We start from the raw sequence: 21,187 nt of genomic DNA on the forward strand, positions 1-21,187 counted from the left end.
ATCTAATTTATATATATATTTTTTTTAAAAAATTATAATTAACAATTTTTGGTATTTGATATACAGTATATACTAATTAATATTATGTTCTTAACATTAACAATTTTTAATAGTTAATTACATGTACAAAACAAAAGTTTAAATACATAATTTTATTAAAAACATGTTTTATCAATGACACAGATTTTAGTAAATTAGGCATCTCACTAAATAAAAAATAACCATTTTCAACAAAATTCTGGTTTATAACACAAACATTTAAACACAGAAAATTCTTCAGAATTTACTTTAATTGAAGTAAATAGTAAACACAATGTTCAAACATACATGAAGAAAACAAAGTATCCTAGTTTCAACTATTAAATGAGATATGCCTTATTATTACAACTTAAAACTTGAAACGCACCAATTTAATGTTTTTTTAACTAAATGAAGTATTTTAATAGATCATTATTCAACATGTGAATTTGTATAATTAATTTTAAATAACCACCATAAAAGAAAAATATTGAATTTATGATAAATATCTAACTTAAAATTATATTACGAGTATACGAATAAAACAAAAACAATTAATAACTTACGTTGAAACATTCAACTCAATTTAAGTACATCTCATGAGATCTTCTTTTGACAATAACTTCGAACATTACATTTTTTTTTTATTATTATTTAGATACTTTGTTATAATGATTATAAGTCTCAACAATACATTTAAATTGTAAAATTAATACTTATATTAGGAACAAGTATGCAACAAAGAAGCAAGGATTAAAACAAATTTAATACAAATTATTAATATAAAGTTAAGAACAATATAAATTATTGGTTAATTTAGTTTTGTTTAATTTATACATAATATTTTATAAACCATAATATAAGGACATATTATGACCAAAAATTTCTTTGTATTAAATTTGTAAAAAAATCATTACAATATCAAGTTTTTTAATCAAACCTTATATTATTCCAAGTTAAGGAAAATCAAGAACGACATTTTAGCAATTTAAAATAAAAAAACATAAATTAACTTATTTGTGGCATATTGTGGTGCATAATTATTAGGTTCAATTTATTTAAACATCTGCTATTGAGTTTAAGTTCACAATCATACAATCATATCTATAGAACAAATACCTCCAAAAGTTATGTTAAAATAGTTAAAGCTAAGCACAGTGATAACAATTAATATTGTAGTAATTAGTCTTTAATCCTTGCTTTTCTTACTGTATTCAAAATTATATTAGCATACATAAAAATAAAATCAAGAAAAAGATTGATTTGAAAACAGATTTAAAGAAATTATATTAAAATTTAGGAAACTTTCATGAATGTTAGGATACAACGAATGGTTACGATCATTCCTAAAATTAAAGAAGTCTACCACTGCTGATTATTCAGTTCTCTTGGTTTTATCGCTTTATTTAATGGGTTACAAAAAAAAAATGATATCAGGAATTATTAAAATAATTTGTGATATAATTTTATCTCAGTATTTGAGTTTTATCAATAATATTTGAACTATGATTTACAACATTGACTTCATACTACTAGACAAGCAATGCGTGTGGAAAGCGTAACAACATAGAGGACATTATTTTATTACTAGATTACTCAATATGATGGTAGTGCGAGGTGGTAGATATTTATATTACTGTATTTTGTCGTCAAGACCGGCTACATCACTGCGAGATGTGTTTACGCCGCTCGTAATGCTGTTGGTATACACAGTTCTTGTCTAGTAATATAAGGTCTATGATTTACAATTACATGTGGGATAATAAGCTGAAGCCAGAAAAATGTTCATATAGAAAGTAATACAAATCAAAAGTTTACTTTGAGGTACACATTTTCTTGGAATGCAAACAATTTAATAATCAAAATGAAATACATTTTATTTGCTTATAACTGAAAAACAAAAATTATCACTAAAACGATTACCTACATAACACATTATTTAGCTTGCTAGAGATGTTAAATATTAAAATATTTCAAGTGATTTAAACTTATTATTTCAGATAGGAATATAATATTAATTAATTAAAGAAACAGCTAGTACCTACTATTGGCGCATTTGAGTAATGGCGAAATGCTTTCCCACCTTTGGACATAATTTAAACAAATTCACCAACTTTCATAAGATTAAAATTTAACTTATAAAATTCAATTGGCTATTTAATTATAATACATATAAATATTTAATCGATAACATTTAAAAATTTGGGGTTGAAGAACAGAAATTATTGTTTAAAGTTTGTTTAACTACATTCTAACAATAATTTAAAATCATGAAAACCTTACTATTTTGTTTTACATTGCCATCACAATGTTTATTTGAACCAATGATTTCATGATGTATCTTTTATATCCACTTCTTTTCACAAATATCTATATACTTCATCAAATGAAATTTCTTATTTTTAAGCTAAAGTAAACAGAATCTATGAATTTTTAATGCTATTTTTATTTTATTATTTAATAGGTACACATGGTTTTAATATTTTTAAAATTATTAAGGGATATTAATAATTAAAATTAAATAAGATATAACAATACATTAGTAATTATAAATGTACATTTTACAAATTATATGGTTATTTAAAATGTATGTAATTAATTAGTATATCATTATAAATGAAAATTATACTATATAATATATTCTATTAGTATACATCAATGTCTATAAATATATCACTTGAAACGTTTTATATTAAACACCCCTTAAAGATAATTTGTAGCGCTTCACAGTTCACACTATATAATTAGGTACCTAAGTATCTAAAATATAATTATATTATAATTTATACATACACATCGTTTTATAACTCTCAATTTTAATATCAGCCTTATTTAAAAATACCTACTCATATAATTTCCTAAAATAAAAATAAAATAATAACAAATAACTTGTTTACAGGCTACTTTATCACAATTCATTGTTCAATCTTCTAAAAAATTATTATGTATTACTCATATTTGTTTAGTTATTTATTACCAATATTTTCGTCAAGCCCAAGGTTGGTTGAAGATGAAACAACAGTATCATTTGGTTGTAAAAGAGTTTTCCAAAATGTTCTCATTGACTCATCCGCTTTAGTTAGTAAGCAAAATAAAAACTTGCGACTAATATTTTTATCGCCCACCACATCAGATTCATCGACTGCTAATGTTCCTAAATCTGTTTGAGTTATATTTTGTTTATCAGCTATTGTACCAGTTATGTGAACATCGTCAATCCAAAAATATGGAGACACTTGTGCTTCTGTGTATAGTTTATAAATTACATCTGGCGAATACATTATCGCCCAGCCTCTACAATAAATTGGATACCAACGATTTGGATATTCTGAATATGAAACTCTCCATTTAGATCGGTATGAACGTTTCACCATACTTGAAAACATGAGTTGGCACATAAGCAAATTTCGTGCTCCTAAAGGTGATAATCTATGATTGAGTATTTCCAATAAATATGGTGCATTAACCAATGTATCATCATCAGTTTTGAGCAAATACCTGGCACAAGGACAATAGTACAAAGTCCATTTTAGTACCATCACATGTTTATAAGTTAAATTACGGTAACAATCTATAAAGTCGCCTTGGACAATATCACTGTATATTTTATTTTCTAAGACAACATCGCTTTGAGTAATGTTTGAATCTGGGAGACCCATAAAAAATAATGTTGGTATCATCTTTGCCCATGTATCTCTTATAGCCTGACGTTTGGCATAATGTCCAGGCGCAGTATGAACTAAAGCCATTATCAATTTAGTGTTGTTGTTGCATACCTTTTGGTTTATATTGAAATTGAAAGATGGCAAATCGATTAAGGAGTGAAGGTCTGTATCGGCCAAAGAATGTAACTCGAATGGTTTTGAAGTTACATTCTCTATTGTAAGTATACGATATTCGACATGGCCTACATGTGATTCGTCGACATTGGCTATCTTGCTCCATACTGACCACAAACAAAATGTGATTAATGTAAGGCTGCCAAGCGATAAAATTAAAGAATACAATCGTCCTATCATGGCATTTCTTATAACTGTTGTCTGTTCTGAAACATAAAATATTTTAATATTAATATTAATTAATATTTAATTTAATTAAACAATTTTTTTAATTAAATTATAAAAAAAATTACAAAAAAACAGATTGTACAGATGAAAAGAAAACCAAAGTAATGTAGGTAGGTACATAGTATTCATAGTAAGTCAATAGCAACATTCATTTAAATGGCTAGATACTTCCACTATTCTCCAATAAATGTATATATGAAAAATACCAAAAATATACCTTAAATAAAAATTAATTAATTTTAAAAAAAAACCCGGGTAACTTGCTTTGCTATATAGTAGATAGGTAACTTTGAGTGTACCTTGGTCATTGAGAGGTCATGCATGTGTTAAATTTTAACTCAATCACTGCATACAAAAATTAATCTCAGTGGATTGTCCGCCTATATTACTAAGTATATCTTATTACATGGGTATATATATTTTTGTTTGTGAGTAGGTTTAATTAGTATAATAGTATATATTTATATTAAATATTATTGTTATTAACTTTTGAGTTAATTCCAATACTTAACATAGAACTGAATGAATAGATTTGAGATATAAATAGGCAATGGCTTAAAATTAATCTTAATATTTTGAAAATACCATAGTGTATAGGTAGTAAATTATAATAAGACATGTAAATGTTTCAAGTCCAGATGAATACCATTTTATGAATTAGGTACATCCATTTAACTATAAATTGTTACATATCGTTTAAGCATCCAAATTTGTATATAAATCTTGCATTACATTTTCAAATTCAGGGGTTAAAATAAAAAATTTTATGAATTTTATTTATAAAATAACTAGTTAATTTTCAGTATTTTGATCAATTTTTTAAAAAACATTAAAAAAAAATGATAGCATGTATTTTGATATATTTACAAGAGGTGTTCAATTTATGAGAAATATATAATAATTGTTCACGCATATTTAATAAACACAACAATTCTATCATACAAAAATAAAAAAAAATAAATTAATAAGTGTCAACAATCGCAAATGGGTATTTATAATAGCACAAAAAGAATCAAAATATTTTGTAAATAAATCCTGTTTTGTAAATGCTAATAAATTTCTGTTTTTTTTTTTTTTATTAATCCCTGGTTTTCATAATTCTTTTTTTTTTGTTTTTTTTCCCTTTAGATATACCGAAAGTAATAACTAGATCTAGATATCTGATATGGTAGTAATTTGCTTCCAGAAACCACACTCAAAGATAAAATTCAAAATGTTTTTACTAATAAAAAAAAAACATTGTAAAACCATTACATTACATAGTGTTGCTCAGAATTTAAAATGCCTAGTTAATTATTTCTTATTCATTTTTTTTAAATCACAAAATGTTTATTTAATATTAGGTCATCTACGTTACTACACCAAATAAATTATTATACTTACATCACTCAGTTATAATTCTTCAATAGGTAGTCTTCAGAATGTTATATTAATAGTATTATTGATCAAGAACCTAAAAAAAAAAATCAGAAATTAGAAATTGGAAAAAAAGGTATGGAGCAAGTTTGTTGGTAAATATAATCGGTAATACATATTATTCTTAAAACAAACAATAATAGATAAAAGTAAAATTATTTCAGACTATGAAACCAGTATCAAAATAATAATCAAAACACAATGCTATTTAATACTGATTATATCCTTATTTTTTGTAGGTACTGTTTTGTGATGGTACATGAGCATGATTTATGTCATGGTTAGTGTCATTGAATAGTTTTCAGAATGACTACTGTTCCATATCTAGTTTTAAATTACTTTCACCAACTAACTTCTTTAAGCCTACTTAATTTAATTCATCACAACTAATATTTTTAACTTGGCCAGACTACTATTTAATATATATATTTTTTTAATAATAATATAATTTTCTGGTTCAATGAGCCAATGTATATTCTATGCAAATATACTTATATATTATAAATACTTTTTCAAAAATGTATTTTAAACCTTAACTCTATAGGTACTCTCTCAAATTGAATAAAACTATTTTTTAATTGTTTAAAATATTTTCAAATTGAATTTCATACCTATGTATGATGATAGGTGGTTAATTTTTATATTTGCATAGGTACTGGTAGATTTGTGAATCCAGATTTCATTAATCTCTGTAATAAGTGGTCGAGTAAGTGGTTTAATTTGTTTTGTAAATAATAGAATCTTATAATTAATGTATTAATAAATAAAGAAATCTATTTTATAATACCGCATGCTCATTGTCCATATCAAATAATTTGAAACCAAATTAATATTAGGTAGATTATTGCATTTATATACAAATCTTAGGTATCACTGTATATCACAACACATTTAAACTATCTAAATTACTTGGTATTTAAATAAAACATACCTAATTAATAAAATAACTTATTCAGAAATTTTTGTCAGTTATAACTATCATTGTGATGCGTTTATCAATTAAAATATACCATTGCATGACCCTGATGACTATAAACAATTTTATGATAAATCAAATATGTTATAGAATTCTAATTAGGTAGAAATGGATATAAATAATTGATGACCACAATGTAAATAGCGGGAGTAGATACCACCTCCTCCAACAGAATTTAATTAGTAATAGCCAAAAGGTATGTCCTAGAAATCAATGTGAATAAAATTATTTATAACCAAGGTATAATGTAAATGATTATCTTAATATTAACACAACACGTGTTCTATGTATCTCGTCTATACATGACACAAATTTAGATAAAAAATGAAAACGTACAAGTTATAAAATAAATGGTTAATTCAAGCAAAAAAAAATACAAATTTAAATACTTGTCTAATTGAATCTACTCTAACGTATTGAGGTAGCGCATAATTATTTCTAAAATAAAAATCACAAGCAAATATTACATAGAGATATGTTGAAACTTACTTAGTACCCACCAAGATAATTTACCAAAGTACTGCAGTATAAATTTATAGGGAGAATTCAAAAACAAACTTTGTTTTGTATTATGAAAGCCCTAAAGAAAGACATTTCTATGCACACACTTAATAGAATTATTAAATTCTTAAAACCTATTAATGTTCTACAGTTATTATTAACATAGCCATTACACTTAATATATTGCCATACCTGTCAACATGTAGTTTTTAAAATAAGGCAATAGTCAATTTATAATTCAAAAACTGACATTTTAAAATCGATTGAAATAGGTAGGTAGGTATTATCATTATTTATACTTAACCACAATAATTTATGCACTAAAGAATAGGGTTGAAATAATGTCTATATGATGTCGCCATAAAGTCCTCTGCAATATTGATGACTTAGTTTTCTAAGCAGCTATACCCATGATTATTTTGTTTCAAGGACAAAATACAAGGATATCAGAATTTATAATTTATACCAACAGACACATAATATATAATATAAGTAGGTAGATATTTATGAAAATTAATACTTAAAATACTAACATACAGTACGTATTTGACTAAAACAAACATTTAAAACATTATTATATTAAAATGTACCCGGTATAAAAATACCAACAAATAAAAATTGCATTTATACATTAATATAACATATAATTCATAAATCTACAACTGCCCACTTCATAAAGCAACATTGTTATATATTAATAAAATTAATTAAGATTTAGTTTTAATTTTTTTATAAGATTTTATAACAATGTTATTAACTGTATACTGCACCTAGGTACTACATAACATTTTATTTGTATAATATAATATTAAGTTTGGCTGCAAGTAGGTATCATTAATAAATAGTGGCAAGGAATCTAAAAAGTTTGAAAAATAAATACATTATGGTCTCAATGATCTAAATATTCAATAAATATATATAACCGTGGTAGGTTTAATATTTATATATACCCTCGTATATACCTTATCATATTTTAATAATTAAGTAGGTACCTAATAAATACGATCACTAAGGTCCATACTTTTATTCTAAAAAAGTGAAATACTATGTTAATATTTTCTAAAAAACCTACCTATACAAAATTATAAAAATACGCTTTACGAACATTATCTAATCATTTTTAACAAATATAATATACCTACAAGAAAAAGTAAATTATTATATGATAAAATATTTTTTACAAATAGAATAAAACATTAATTCTATCCTATAAGAAAAAATCATTAGCTTGACTCTAGTTGCAAATAGCATTTATAAAACTTATGTATAAATTGGTAACAATATTGCTTTAACAAATAAAATATATTATACGGGCTTTTAAATCTGCTTTTAAACATTTTCCCTACAACAAAAAATGTGACTATCTGCCCATGGTAGGCCTTCTCAACATTATTATTATGGTGAGCAAATTAAATACCTATCAATAAAAAATATAAATGATATGCCTAAATAATTTCTTTTTTAATACCGGTTACAAATAGGTAACTAATGCAGAATACCGTACATTTTTTTTTAAAAAAATTTATTTTATACTTTGGATATATATTATATAAACTCATAGGTATATTATAAGGAAAATATACAGAGGATAGTCATTTGATTAAAGGATTGGTTTGAGTGTTTAGAATAAAATTGTAATTAAATAAAATGTAGTACAATGAGATTTTGCTAGACTGGTAAGAGTAAATAGTTTTGCTTAGGTCTTTAAAAATATTAAAATTTAAAGTTAGTTACTTAAAAATATACTTAGGTATGAAATTAATAATATGCACATATATTTTTATATAATTAGGTATGTAAAGGTATAATGGAATTATGTTCTAAATTTTGTATTGAAGAAAAACCTTAAAAGCATAATGAATATTGCACCTGTAACCTACACTTAGATATTAATTGCCAATAAAGTTTCCAGAATCAAGACTAGTTATTTTTGATAAGCCAACAAAGAAAACAATAACAAAACTTGATAACATTTAGTTAGCATAATATCTAAATTCTATAAGAAAAACAATAATACTCAATATTGTCTTTCATAATAAAATAAAAATCGTCTACTATAATAATATAATTGGCATTATAAAATTAAGGAATTCAGGTAGTATATTATGATGAATGTGTCTACTATCATATTATATAACTAACTAATCTCGAGAAAAAACATTAACTTTCTAAGTGAAAAGGAACACTTATTAGTTATTACAATTAAATTGGGTTACTCTGTTCTGCGCTGAATTGCCAGCTAGATGCCAAAAAGTTAAAATTAACTACAAATTATTCAACTTTGCTGAGTGTTTTCACGGTGAAGGTTAGCAACGAAAAACCAGGAATTCTACATTGTTGCTCATCAACCGAAGGAGCCACACTAGAGAATTGGGACGAGATTTTGGATTAAATCGAACATCATAGCCTTAGGAAAGATGCGTTAAAATAAACGAAAAACGTTACGAAAATGTACCTACACGATCGTTTTGAAGTGAATTTTTTCGAAACCAACGGTGAAGCAGTGACGGTAAACTGTACAGACAACCATTGTCTCCCGGTCTTATAGACTGTGGTCAGACCGGAAATGACATGTTTTCGCGGGTCTGCGAGATCTCTAATTTGGGGGGATGGTTCATGTGACGCGCGACTGAGGACTTCCGGAATCATCATGTCCTTCGGTATACTCGTCCTCGGCGTACACCTATAACGACTTGACAATAATTATTGAAAACAACTTTTACCTAATAGATAAAATCTCCTACAAAAATAATCCGCACAAAACCGACTACATTACGGGGGGTAGGGGGTGGGGGTCGAAATAGTCAAGTCCTACGTGGCGTCGACCGGCGCATGTCACCACGTCGGCCGCAGCACTACTTACCGTCCGAGGACTAGTGGTGGTGGTCATGGTGATATTGGACACGGCGACGACGATTCGGTGCACGGCGCGTCGGTTTTATTTTTTCGAACACGTCTTGTCGTCAACCGGCCCCGATGTCCCGATGCACGTACACGCAAGCCCTTCGCCCGCCACGCAACGGAACAAACTACTGCAGCGGGTCTGCGGCACACGCGAACGAATAGAGCTGCACCGGCGTCGCACCACGGTCCCCGACTAGTGAGCAGTGACTACGGCCGCGTCAGTGGCGACGACGACGATGGTGACGACGTCGGCGGCGGTGGTGGTGGTGGTAACGGCCGTCGTCGGCGTGCGGTAATATAATATTTAGAGGCGGTCGGCGGCGATGCTAAACGGCCGCAGATCAAACGGTCGGCGATGCAATGAATACGACGACTGCCGAGATGATAACGATGACGTTCGACGGAATATCGAGACATTTCCCGCTGGATTAACCGATGACGCGAACGGCCGTTTTTTCGAACCGGACTATTTTTAAACGAAAGCATTGATTCCGGTTCATATTTCGATAACGGCAACGGATGAGCGATGGCGATAATAACTAATAAGAATTAGGAACCGACAATGGAAATAATAAACTGCTAATGCCGCCCGAGCATAACGATAACCCGTCACGGAGTATCGCAATGCGATGCGGGGCGGGGTGGTACCGACGGCTCGGTGCGCAGTCTGTGGAGGGGATGGTTTGTAGTTTCGTCGGCGGGGTGGTGTACGGTGGGTGGCGCGAGTTGGTATTTGCCATTCGGTAACCGGTGTCGCCGTGTCGGTGTGCGCGTGTGTACCGGTACGGAAGTGGTCGCGGTACTGGTACAATGCGGTGTCTGTCGTCTGTGTGATTTCACGGCGGTCGTTCGGCGGAGCGGTCAAAGCACGACGGTCGGACGAGTTCAAATCGCGCGCGTCACTATCGCCAACCGACGGTCGAAACTACTTCCTGTCCGACAGCAGTCAGTGTTGCCACCACTCATGGCATTTGTGGTGACACATTTTCCCGCCCTTGCCAAATTTATCTATGATAAATATCTACCCAATAATTTCCATTAATTTTTTTCACGATTAATACCTATTTAATCATGTTTATTTCAGATTTTCTGTTTCAATATAAGATAATATTTGAAATTGTTGTTAAAACATAAACGATTAACAACAAAATGTTTGTATAAAATGACGCTATTAATATCACTGACTAATAATAAAAATAATAATAACTAATAACTAATAAGTAATGTTGAAAACAAGTATTATAATAATCTCAATATCTTATAAAACTCATTGCAATATTATTTTCACAAAAAGACAAAATTAGACATTGAACAAAAAATTTAATTTTAAAATAAATTTTGAAAAAATATAAACGGAGAAATTATTCACATTAAAAAATTTACCGGATAAAAATGTTTTATTACGTTGAATACAGCCGTTACGTGGGTGGGGCTAATTTACTATTACCATAAATAAAAATGTGGGTGCTGACGGACATTGTATTAAACCAGTAGCGGATCCAGACGTCACCCAAGGGGGGGGGGGCGAATTTTCAAAAATTAAATTGTATTTTCGTTTAGCCAAATATTATAATAAAAAATAACCTTATAAAGACAGCTCAAGACCACCCCCCCTCCCGTATCCGCCAATGTATTAAACATGAATTTAACAAAAAATAGTGAAGAGGAGTAAACAAATTTTTAAATTGTGAAAAATTTGCAGGTGTGTTTTTTAAGCAAAATTTCAAAAATGCAGATGCCAGCGTGACTTATCTTACAATTATTTATTATAATAATTATTAGTGGCAAGTATTTTGTGAATAATTGTCGTCTGTTTAAATCCTCAAACAATGCTTTACTGATATTTGAAATTAGCAAAAACTATGTAAAAAATACCGAATCTGAGTTGATAAAATTTACAATCAAAAAACAAAATTTTAATTTGTCCAAAATAATCTTTTAATAGGTATTTGAATAACAATTAAATACAATAAGTGGCGTACCTATCATATGGCAAAGTAGGGCAGTGCCCCGGGGCCACACAATATTATACGTGCATATTTTGAATTTTCACAAAGATAATATTAGTTTGGCGCTCGCGGGGTGAGTTTATTTACTGCCCGCGCGGCCCTTTCCCATCTATTGCTACTTTATCTACAAAAGTATTTTTTGCAACACAGCACTTCTCCATTACTTATGGTGTTTATTTTTTCTATAAGTAGAAAATATGTTGTAACTTTTAAGTGATCCTGATTATTTTAATTTTGTTTAATATTATTATTATTAGATTCTGAGCGGCTTTGATGAATAGGTACATTAATTTTACAATCATTTGTGATTTTATTTTGGTGGGAAATGTTAGGTATGTGTAAACTATTTGTATAGTGGATAAAATACTTAGATTTTAAACATTGGGTGTAGTTTCTGCCTTGTAGCAAATTAAATCTAATTGGTAGGTATTATAATTATACTAAGAAAAAAAAATTACGAAAAAACTGGAATTTTTGCGCAAAGCTAGTTTTCGACAAAATAGATTGTATTTTTTTGATGTAACTCAATAACAATAATAACTATCGATACATGAAATTATCACAAATGTTTATATTACCAGTTTCTATACATAGTATATTTTGAGCTTTTTATGTAGACATTTGACATATTAGTTTTTTTATATAAATATCGATAAGAAAATATTCACTCGGTAAAAAAGATTGAAAAATACAAAGTTCCTTATAAATTGTTATTTCAATCGTTTAAAAATATAGACACATAATGGGCACTTTATTTATAAGCCTTTGAAGTCCCAATTTCAACAAAATTTGTCAAAAAAACGAAGATTTAAAAACAGAACTATTTTATATTAAATAATGAATACAATTTTAAACTTTTATAGGTAACATTTGAACATTTAAAACAAGGTTCCTCATAACTCAGGCATACATTTGTATTACTTAAACCAAATAATTAAACATTAAACATTACATTTTTCGCCAAAAATGAAATCAAGTATCAACCTTATCAACCTATACCAATATACCATAATAGTATAATACTATATAATACTATTGATTATAAGTACTTGTACTAGTATTTATAATCAATGATAATATTTATAGTAAAAAAAAATATAAATTACTAAAGACAATATAAATATAATATAAAATATCCTATACGGCTAACATGATAATAATATATACTTGGTAATATTGATTGACGGGCTGTCTCCGTTCAGAATCATCTTCGAATACGAACAATGATGTATATAGATATATCACTGAGTTTAAACGTTAAACTCATCCATGATTATTACAATGACCCACTCAACACCTACTAACCAGCGAAGCGTTAATTTGCCCACCTTTTTTTTTGCATTTTTCAAAAAATTTTGTTTTTTGTTAGGTACCATATATGGAATTTTGTTTATGTTTTTAGAGTGTTTTTAACTTGTTAAGTAAAATAATTGACTAGGTAGGTATATTTATTGTTATAATTAAAAATTTAAAACGATTGTATTGGTTTTTTAGTGGATAGATAGTGTTACAATATTATAGTTTAGGTAATTGTAAATAATTAATATAAAATAGAAATTAAATAATAAATAACGTTGAATGTTGATAATATAAATAATATCATATATATCCTTCAAGGACCCTTCAGACTTTTCTAAAACACAATTTGAGGTTCACTATAAAATGTTTCGATAAGTACCACTACAGATTTCAATCCATTATAATATCTTAGTCCAATAGTCCACTATATTATAGTTCTTAATATTCTTATACAAGCAAATTATGAAAATATGAACTGACAAAGGCTATACTTTTAAAACACAATATAATTACGTGCTTTTTAAGAACAAACAACTAACAATGTTAGTTTATTTGTTTAGGTCTCTGGGAATTTCCATTCAAAACTAAATATTGATAAATGATAAATAAACAACGCAGAAAAACATAAGTAAACAACACGATTAAAGATAGTATGGTTGCCCAACGAATCTAGAGAAGTGTCTACCGAAATGAATCTCCATTATCAGTATCAAACAGCTGGAAACTTACGCTCTAGCGCTTATTTGTTGTAGTGACTCTAAATGCAATTACCTTTCAAATGTAAATTGTAGTTCCGTGATAGCCACTATGACATATAAGCGCTAGTGATTAAGCTGTTTAATTAAACTTTAATACTGATTATAGAGATTCATTTCGGTAGACACTTTTCAAGTATGAGAATCATACGTCGATGGGCAACCATACTATCTATAGCCGTGGTAAACAAACATGAAACAGAAACACCGACCGTTTTTTAAAAAATTAAGATTTTAATATATCCATTATGGTCACACAAGTGACGCAATATTATTTTTTGTATTTATTATAATATATGGTAATAGTATATACAATATACTTATACTATATGTCTATATACATAGACGTGTGCACGGGTGCAGCAGAAGGTTCATGATAAAATAGACATAAATCAATTTTAAAATTTTTTTTTTTACTTTTAGTTTTAGTTTTTAAAAATTATTATACCGACCTAGTTTACAACAAATAGGTCCTTAATACAATTATATTATTATATTATTATATTATACAATTATATTATAATTGTATAGCCACTGTATTAATACAAAAAAAGAAAATTTATAGGTAAACGGGAGGGGAAAATTGGAAAATCCCCCACCCTCTTAAAACTTTTTACTTAGGTAGTAAACTATTTAACAATAAGGAACAATGAATATTATTTGAATTGATTCAAAATTCACATCAGAGTATCAGACACAATATGGAAGATTATCCACTCCAAAGACAATGGGACCCCCACGCCCCCCCTTGTATACGCCACTGCATCTAAGACCTTTATCGTTATTTTTAGAATTATTTAAGCTAAATGTATTAATAACAAATAAGCGATTCCATAATTATGGTCTTTAAAGTTTAAACGCTAATATGATAACTGTAATTACAGTAAACAGGAGGTGTAAAAATCTACGGCTGTGTACGAGTGGATACATCTAAATAAATATTTCCCGTATTATTAAAGTAATCAAACCCGAATAAATTATTCGAAATCACCGTTATTTTATTACTTATTTACACGCAGTGTAGATGAAAATGGTGAATGACATTGCGTGGCCGTTTAGCAAATCATGTACGACCATAACGCAGTGAAACTCAAAATGCAAATTACAAAAAATAAAACCCGATAAGTTGTAATTTTTTACAACGAAGAAATAAATATATATCAGATAAAATGTTGAAACTTTTCGATAATAATAATTATTACTCGTGATGTTGTTATTGTTTTGAGGCCTTGAGGTTTTAAGCATATAACCGTTACTTATATAGCGCATAGTAGCGTACCAAATACCGATATACCTTAAGGCTTAAAGTAATGTTACATAATATATTAACTATGCATAACTATAGTTATGTTTCAAACTGTTTGTGTATACAAACTACAAAGTACAATACTCGTTTACTGTTTTTTTTTTTTTTTTTTTACCAACCGTTAAGAATATGTAATATGGATGATGTGACTGATTTTTAAACGTTCAAGCAAGATTTTATTGTCATAAAAATTCAAACGGTAAAAACAAAAACTACTCGATTCGACTCGACTAAAATTTGTTTGTACTTGTTTCACTATTTTATTGTAAAATAAAATATATTAAAACTCTAATAACAGAAAGACCTAAATATTTCCGTTACGAATACCAGGAAGATTGATGCTTTATATTATATTAACAATAGTTTGTTAGGTAACTTAGGTAAAGCTTTAATAGGTTACCTACTATTTTAAAGAGTTGGTCAAGTACTCGATCGTTTTTGAATACTTGGCGTCTCGGCATTTGTCGAGTACTCGACTTTATTTAATACTCGGCGATTGTCTAGTACTTGACCTTTTTTGAGTACACGACATTTTTCAAGTACTCGAATTTTGAACTCTACTCGACTTGACATAAAAAAAATACTCGCCCCTCAAAAATTCTAACTGGACCTGGTTTCATATAAATATACTATATATTGTACATAATATTAAATAGTACATATTGTACATAGTATATAGTATATACTTACAAGCCCTATAATATTAAATATTCCCTCATCACACCAGTAAATCAGCAACAATATACCATAATTATATTATTTATTAATAAAAAGGAGGAAAGTAGGTAACCGATTTGCGTAGTGTATTAGGTAGTGTGTACCTCGTCATTGTAAAATCATACATTCATTGCTCCGCTCAGAATCTAAAATAACTATTTTTAGCACCTATATATTAATCTCATACCGTTTTATTTATTAAAATTTTGAATTTAACCTTCACACTGTTACATAAGGAATAAATTATAATTAAAGTTTAATTTAATTTAATACATCCAAATTTTCATATACAGTAAATAGTACAATCAAAATTAGCTAAATAAAAATTGTTAAATATTAATACATTTTTATAAATTTGGTACTTCTCTTAATTTTTTCCCTGCAAAGTCGTCTGTAATGACAAATTTAATCAAATGATAAAAAATTTAGTGCATCACTTTCATTCAATTATTTTTTTAAGTTTAACTTTAAGCCCGGGGAAGAGCTCTTAAAAAGTTAAAACCCTCCGTCAAATACGCCCCTGTATCGCTATATCTATACTTTTAAACTATCAAGCTATTGGATTAGGACAGCTATAATGCTATATCATTTGATGTTCAAATTATTCCTGATACGTTGGAAATTGTTTAATAATTGTACTTAGTATAGGTTCTTACCGTTAGATTTTCTAAAATAATAAAAATGAAAAAAACAAATTAATATTTTTTTACAAATAAGAGTAAAATAAGCTTCTGCGTTTTATGATAAAAATAAATCTTTGCTAAATGGCATACTATTTTGATATACTTATACTGATGTATACTGTATATAAATACAATTTTTGAATGTAACCTCTCCCCCCACCACCATTGAAAATAGCTGTGTACACTACTGCGAAAATGTCAATACCTAGTTATAGGTAGTAAAAATATAAAGTAACAAACATTAAGTCATTACAATATTTCAAGGCCCAACGTATGTTTTTGAATTACAACAAAATAATAAATTAAAATAGTTATTCTTTGTTTAAATATCTAATTTTGTCAACATTTTAAATTAATAATTCAATACATTCTTACTAATATAAACATATTTTGGTTAAAATATCAAGTCTCCACGGTTATTTGTTTTTAAATTAATATTCATTTCGTAAAAATTTAAATATCAGATGCTCGTAAAATTCTAGTAATAAAAACTTTTAAGGAACCTTGTATTACATTTTAAAATCTTAGTTATGAATATTAAAAAGTGTATTCCTTTTATTGCAAATTAATTGAGCCACTGATCATAATGCCAAATTGTCAACTTAATCTGACAGTCAGCACTGATAATGTTTATTATATAATGATTATAGACATAAATACATACCTACCTAATAGTATAAATAGGTACTAAATAATATAAAACCACATTACCATAGGTACCTACTACCTAGAAATACTTCAGAATGAGTTATAGTGTTATACTGTAGTAAAAGTTACATTTATCTAAATTCATATAGACACGAATTCATCACCCATCAGAATAAAACTATAAAAAGTCGTTAAACGCGTTTTCGTAGCACACATGCGTATAATGTGTAAGGTATACTCTGCACACATCACTACATTATAGTAGGTACGGTTGTACAGACTACAGGGGGCAGTCCTTATATATATATATAGCTCTGTTAAACAATTATATTGAGCATTTTTTTAGGAATGAACAGCCCATGTGTGCGTTACAATAATAAATGAAAAATAAATAAAGGGATAAATGGATAATAGGATACGATATGGGGGCCATAAAAAAAAACTTGGCTCCAAGATCGTGTATACACCAATAAAATGACGTAACAGTGTGCCACTATAAAATACATATGGGTATATGATAATATGTATTAATACCGATGGTGCCACGGCGGGCAAGTTTTGTACTCAAACCGAAGAACGAAGTAAAAAAAAACGGTATAGACTATAGTCTGTACTCGGTATATAAGTATATTTACTATTTATATTCTAGACGTATCTATTACAAGCAGGGATGGAAAATGTTTCTGAAAACGTTTTTAAAACGCTATTGAAGAAAAAAAAAACAATTAATAAAACAAAAACAAAATATAACTGTAAAAAGATAACGAAAAATCCCAAAAACAGAAAAATATAATAACGAAATCAAAAATGAAAACGAAAATAAATTATAGTATTCTACCACAAAGAAAACATATTTCTACTATCGAAAAATTGATAATTCTGATAACTAATAATATTGAATGCAATAAATTTTACTTTTTCTCTTAATTAAAATTAAATCTTATTGAAGACTATTTTTTTTTATTGATCTCTAAAAAAATTATTATCGACAACAAAGATCATTAGTTATATCCTAATTTTGTACTTACTATTTATTATTTTTGTTATAATGCATCATAGCAAATTTTTTATTTTGATTCTTAGATGTATTTTATATTTTTATTTTGTATACAATTGTAGGTATAGTACACTATAATAAACACGCTAAAAGATAAGGTACTATATGTCAAAATCGAAGCACTCCTTCTGGTAGAAATTTTGTATACTAGATAAAAAAAAATAATAAATACCATTGTAAAACTACTATCTTTCTCGCTCCGCTCAGAATCTAAAATAACATTTTTAAAAACTCTTATCAAAATAACGGTTAAAAACGTTAAACGAAAATGATATTTTTTAAATCAATAAACAAAAACAGAAACGAAAAAATTAAAAACGTTTACCATCCCTGGTTGCAAGTAATGTATATTTTTAAAACTCTAATTTTAAAATTCAATAAAATTCCGTTCATGCGAAACATTTTTGCAAATTTGCAGTCATCTGTCCACATTTTCCCGGCGTTGATAGCGTCGATACGTTGATATATAACCCGTTCGTGGCGTTAAATTTTGTGCAGAATATAATATTATGTGCCTATTCCACAAGTGTTAAAAGTAATTTTTACGTTTGATGGTTTGAATATTTGATACGTGAAAATTCTATACTGGCCATGTAATAATTCGTTATAATAAGACAATTATAATGGTTACCTTTAAATATTTGATACGGGAAAATTCTATACCGACCATGGAATAATTTGTTATAATAAGTCATAAGGTTGCACATCTTTCGTTATCGACAATCCTGAATTTTTAATAATCAATAATTAATAGTATAGGTACCTACCTGGGTACTAAACAAATATAATGAACTAAACAAAGTCTGAAAAAAACAATCCAAGATAAAATTATATTTTAATGTCCAATACAATTAATAATTATCTACATTGTACATCATATTGTATACCTAAATATATCATTATTATATATTTATGTAATAAGTAGGTAATAACTAATAAGCATAATGGTGTTCTAGTTTATAACGTGCATATTGAAATGCATACTAGTAAATAGTATAATAATGTCTAATTTTATTAATAAACGAAAAATAAGTTTTTAAAAAATTACTTACTAAATAATAAATATACAACATATTCTAACTTCAATTGGAGGAGGCGATGGTACCTAAATGATATTATGTATATAACTACATAACAATCGGAAACACTGCGTAAACGGAAAGAATAACTACGATATAGGTGAACACATAATTAAAAACTGAAATCTTATTTATGCGCAAAATGTAAAACGTTATTTACTAGTCGTACGCGTTCACTGAAATAAATTCAAACGAAACAAAATGCGTCCGACCTACGCCTGCGTATAATATGTGTAGGTATAATACGCAAAACGGGTTCGCTCTCAAACGATGATGATTATTAACGTACGCAGTGTTCCGTAAAGTGATATCAGATGTACACACACGGCCGCGGCACACGGTCGACCAACTATCCAATGTCGACTGGTGACTAGTGGTGAGTGGTGACTGGTGACTGGCGACTGCAATTATTGTAGATGTAGTACGCACTATAAAACTAAATACCTAGCAAGTAATAATAAGTTTCAGGCGTCAGACGAACCGACAAATGTAGCGCCTGGCTAGTCACTGTCCGGCCACCGCCACCGTCTGCAGTCTGGTAATGTTATGGTTCCAGTGATCCGATCGTATATTATTTAATTGTTATTAAAAAATTATATACAATGTCCTGTCTCTCTTCTCTGCCGCTTTCACTCTTACTCAATGTCTCTCTCTGTCTCTCTGTATCTCTCACTTTGTCTATCTCTGTCTCTCTGTCACTCTCTCTCTCGTTCTCTCTCACTCCCTCTCTATCACACTCTCTCTCTCTCTCTCTCTCTCTCTCTTTCACTATCTCACACTATCCCCACACCTCTCACACACATTCTCACTCACTCTCGAAAACTCGGTCGATATTTTCTATCTCTGTGTGCATTGATATTTTTTTGTAAAATTACTGACCGATTGGGAGTTGCAGTTCACAGTATTAAACATGTAAAATTCTACACGAATTCAAATATTCATGATAAACACGCACGATAACGACACGCACGTTCCACTGTTCTGCGCCGAGACTAATCATAAAATATACGTTTTATTATTTAAAATTTAAATCACATATTACATCATCACAACCAAAATTCTATAAATTTATATATGACACGAAAATTCCTTGCACCTGAATCAACCAGAACCCGTATATTCTTAAAACCCTTTAAAACCCTTAAAAAATCAAACACCAGAAACCCAAATAACCCAAAAAATTCTATATTCAAAACACCTGAATAATTTTAGATTCTGAGTGGAACGATGAATGTATTGATTTTACAATGATGTGTGTTTTTTTTTTTTTTTATTTCTTTTTTCTTTTTTCTTTTTTTTTGTGTCTGTCATCACCTTTTAGGACAGTAAAAGTGCTTGGATTTTCTTCAACAGTACCTTTTCTGATAGGAAGAATTTCCCAGTAGTTTTCAAAAGTGACGTGAAAAACAAAAGAAAAATTAAGGAAAAACGCGTGAAAATTTAATGCAAGGCTCCTGATATATTGTTACAATAGCAATTGTAAAATATTAAAAATACATAAGCACACATTTTTTTTTATTAATATTTGAAGTTGAAATTTTGACAAAATTTATTAAATTTAAAATTGAATAATTATTTTGTAGTTAAAAATGTATAAAATGTTCAACTTTTATATCTAAGGATTGAAAATTTAAAACAAGATTCCACGTAAATATTTAATTTTGTTACCAAAAATTCTAAGAAATACATAAGCACAGTTTATTTTTATAGTCATTTTAAGTTCAAATTTTGACGAAATTACATATTAAAAAA

At 28.3% G+C, this 21,187-nt stretch overlaps 1 protein-coding gene across 4 annotated transcripts; it reads right to left on the reverse strand.

Moving 5' to 3' along the window:
• Positions 1–2,646: 2,646 nt before the first annotated feature.
• LOC100162029 (beta-1,3-galactosyltransferase 5) lies at positions 2,647–19,815 on the reverse strand. Of its 4 annotated transcripts, none has more exons than XM_016804742.2 (3): positions 19,409–19,815; positions 5,469–5,538; positions 2,647–4,063 (listed from the first exon to the last, which is right to left on the reverse strand). In XM_016804742.2, the coding sequence occupies exon 3, from the start codon at positions 4,035–4,037 to the stop codon at positions 2,985–2,987; it is 1,053 nt and encodes a 350-aa protein (XP_016660231.1). In that variant the 5' UTR covers positions 4,038–4,063; positions 5,469–5,538; positions 19,409–19,815; the 3' UTR covers positions 2,647–2,984. The 4 variants fall into 4 exon arrangements, with proteins under 4 accessions (XP_016660231.1, XP_003244837.1, XP_029344430.1 ...); XM_003244789.4 differs by lacking the exon at positions 19,409–19,815 and adding an exon at positions 9,842–10,653; XM_029488570.1 differs by lacking the exon at positions 19,409–19,815 and adding an exon at positions 9,438–9,796.
• Positions 19,816–21,187: the final 1,372 nt, after the last annotated feature.

This window comes from Acyrthosiphon pisum, chromosome A1, assembly GCF_005508785.2.
Source record: "Acyrthosiphon pisum isolate AL4f chromosome A1, pea_aphid_22Mar2018_4r6ur, whole genome shotgun sequence".
In the NCBI taxonomy this organism is placed as follows: Eukaryota; Metazoa; Arthropoda; class Insecta; order Hemiptera; family Aphididae; genus Acyrthosiphon; species Acyrthosiphon pisum.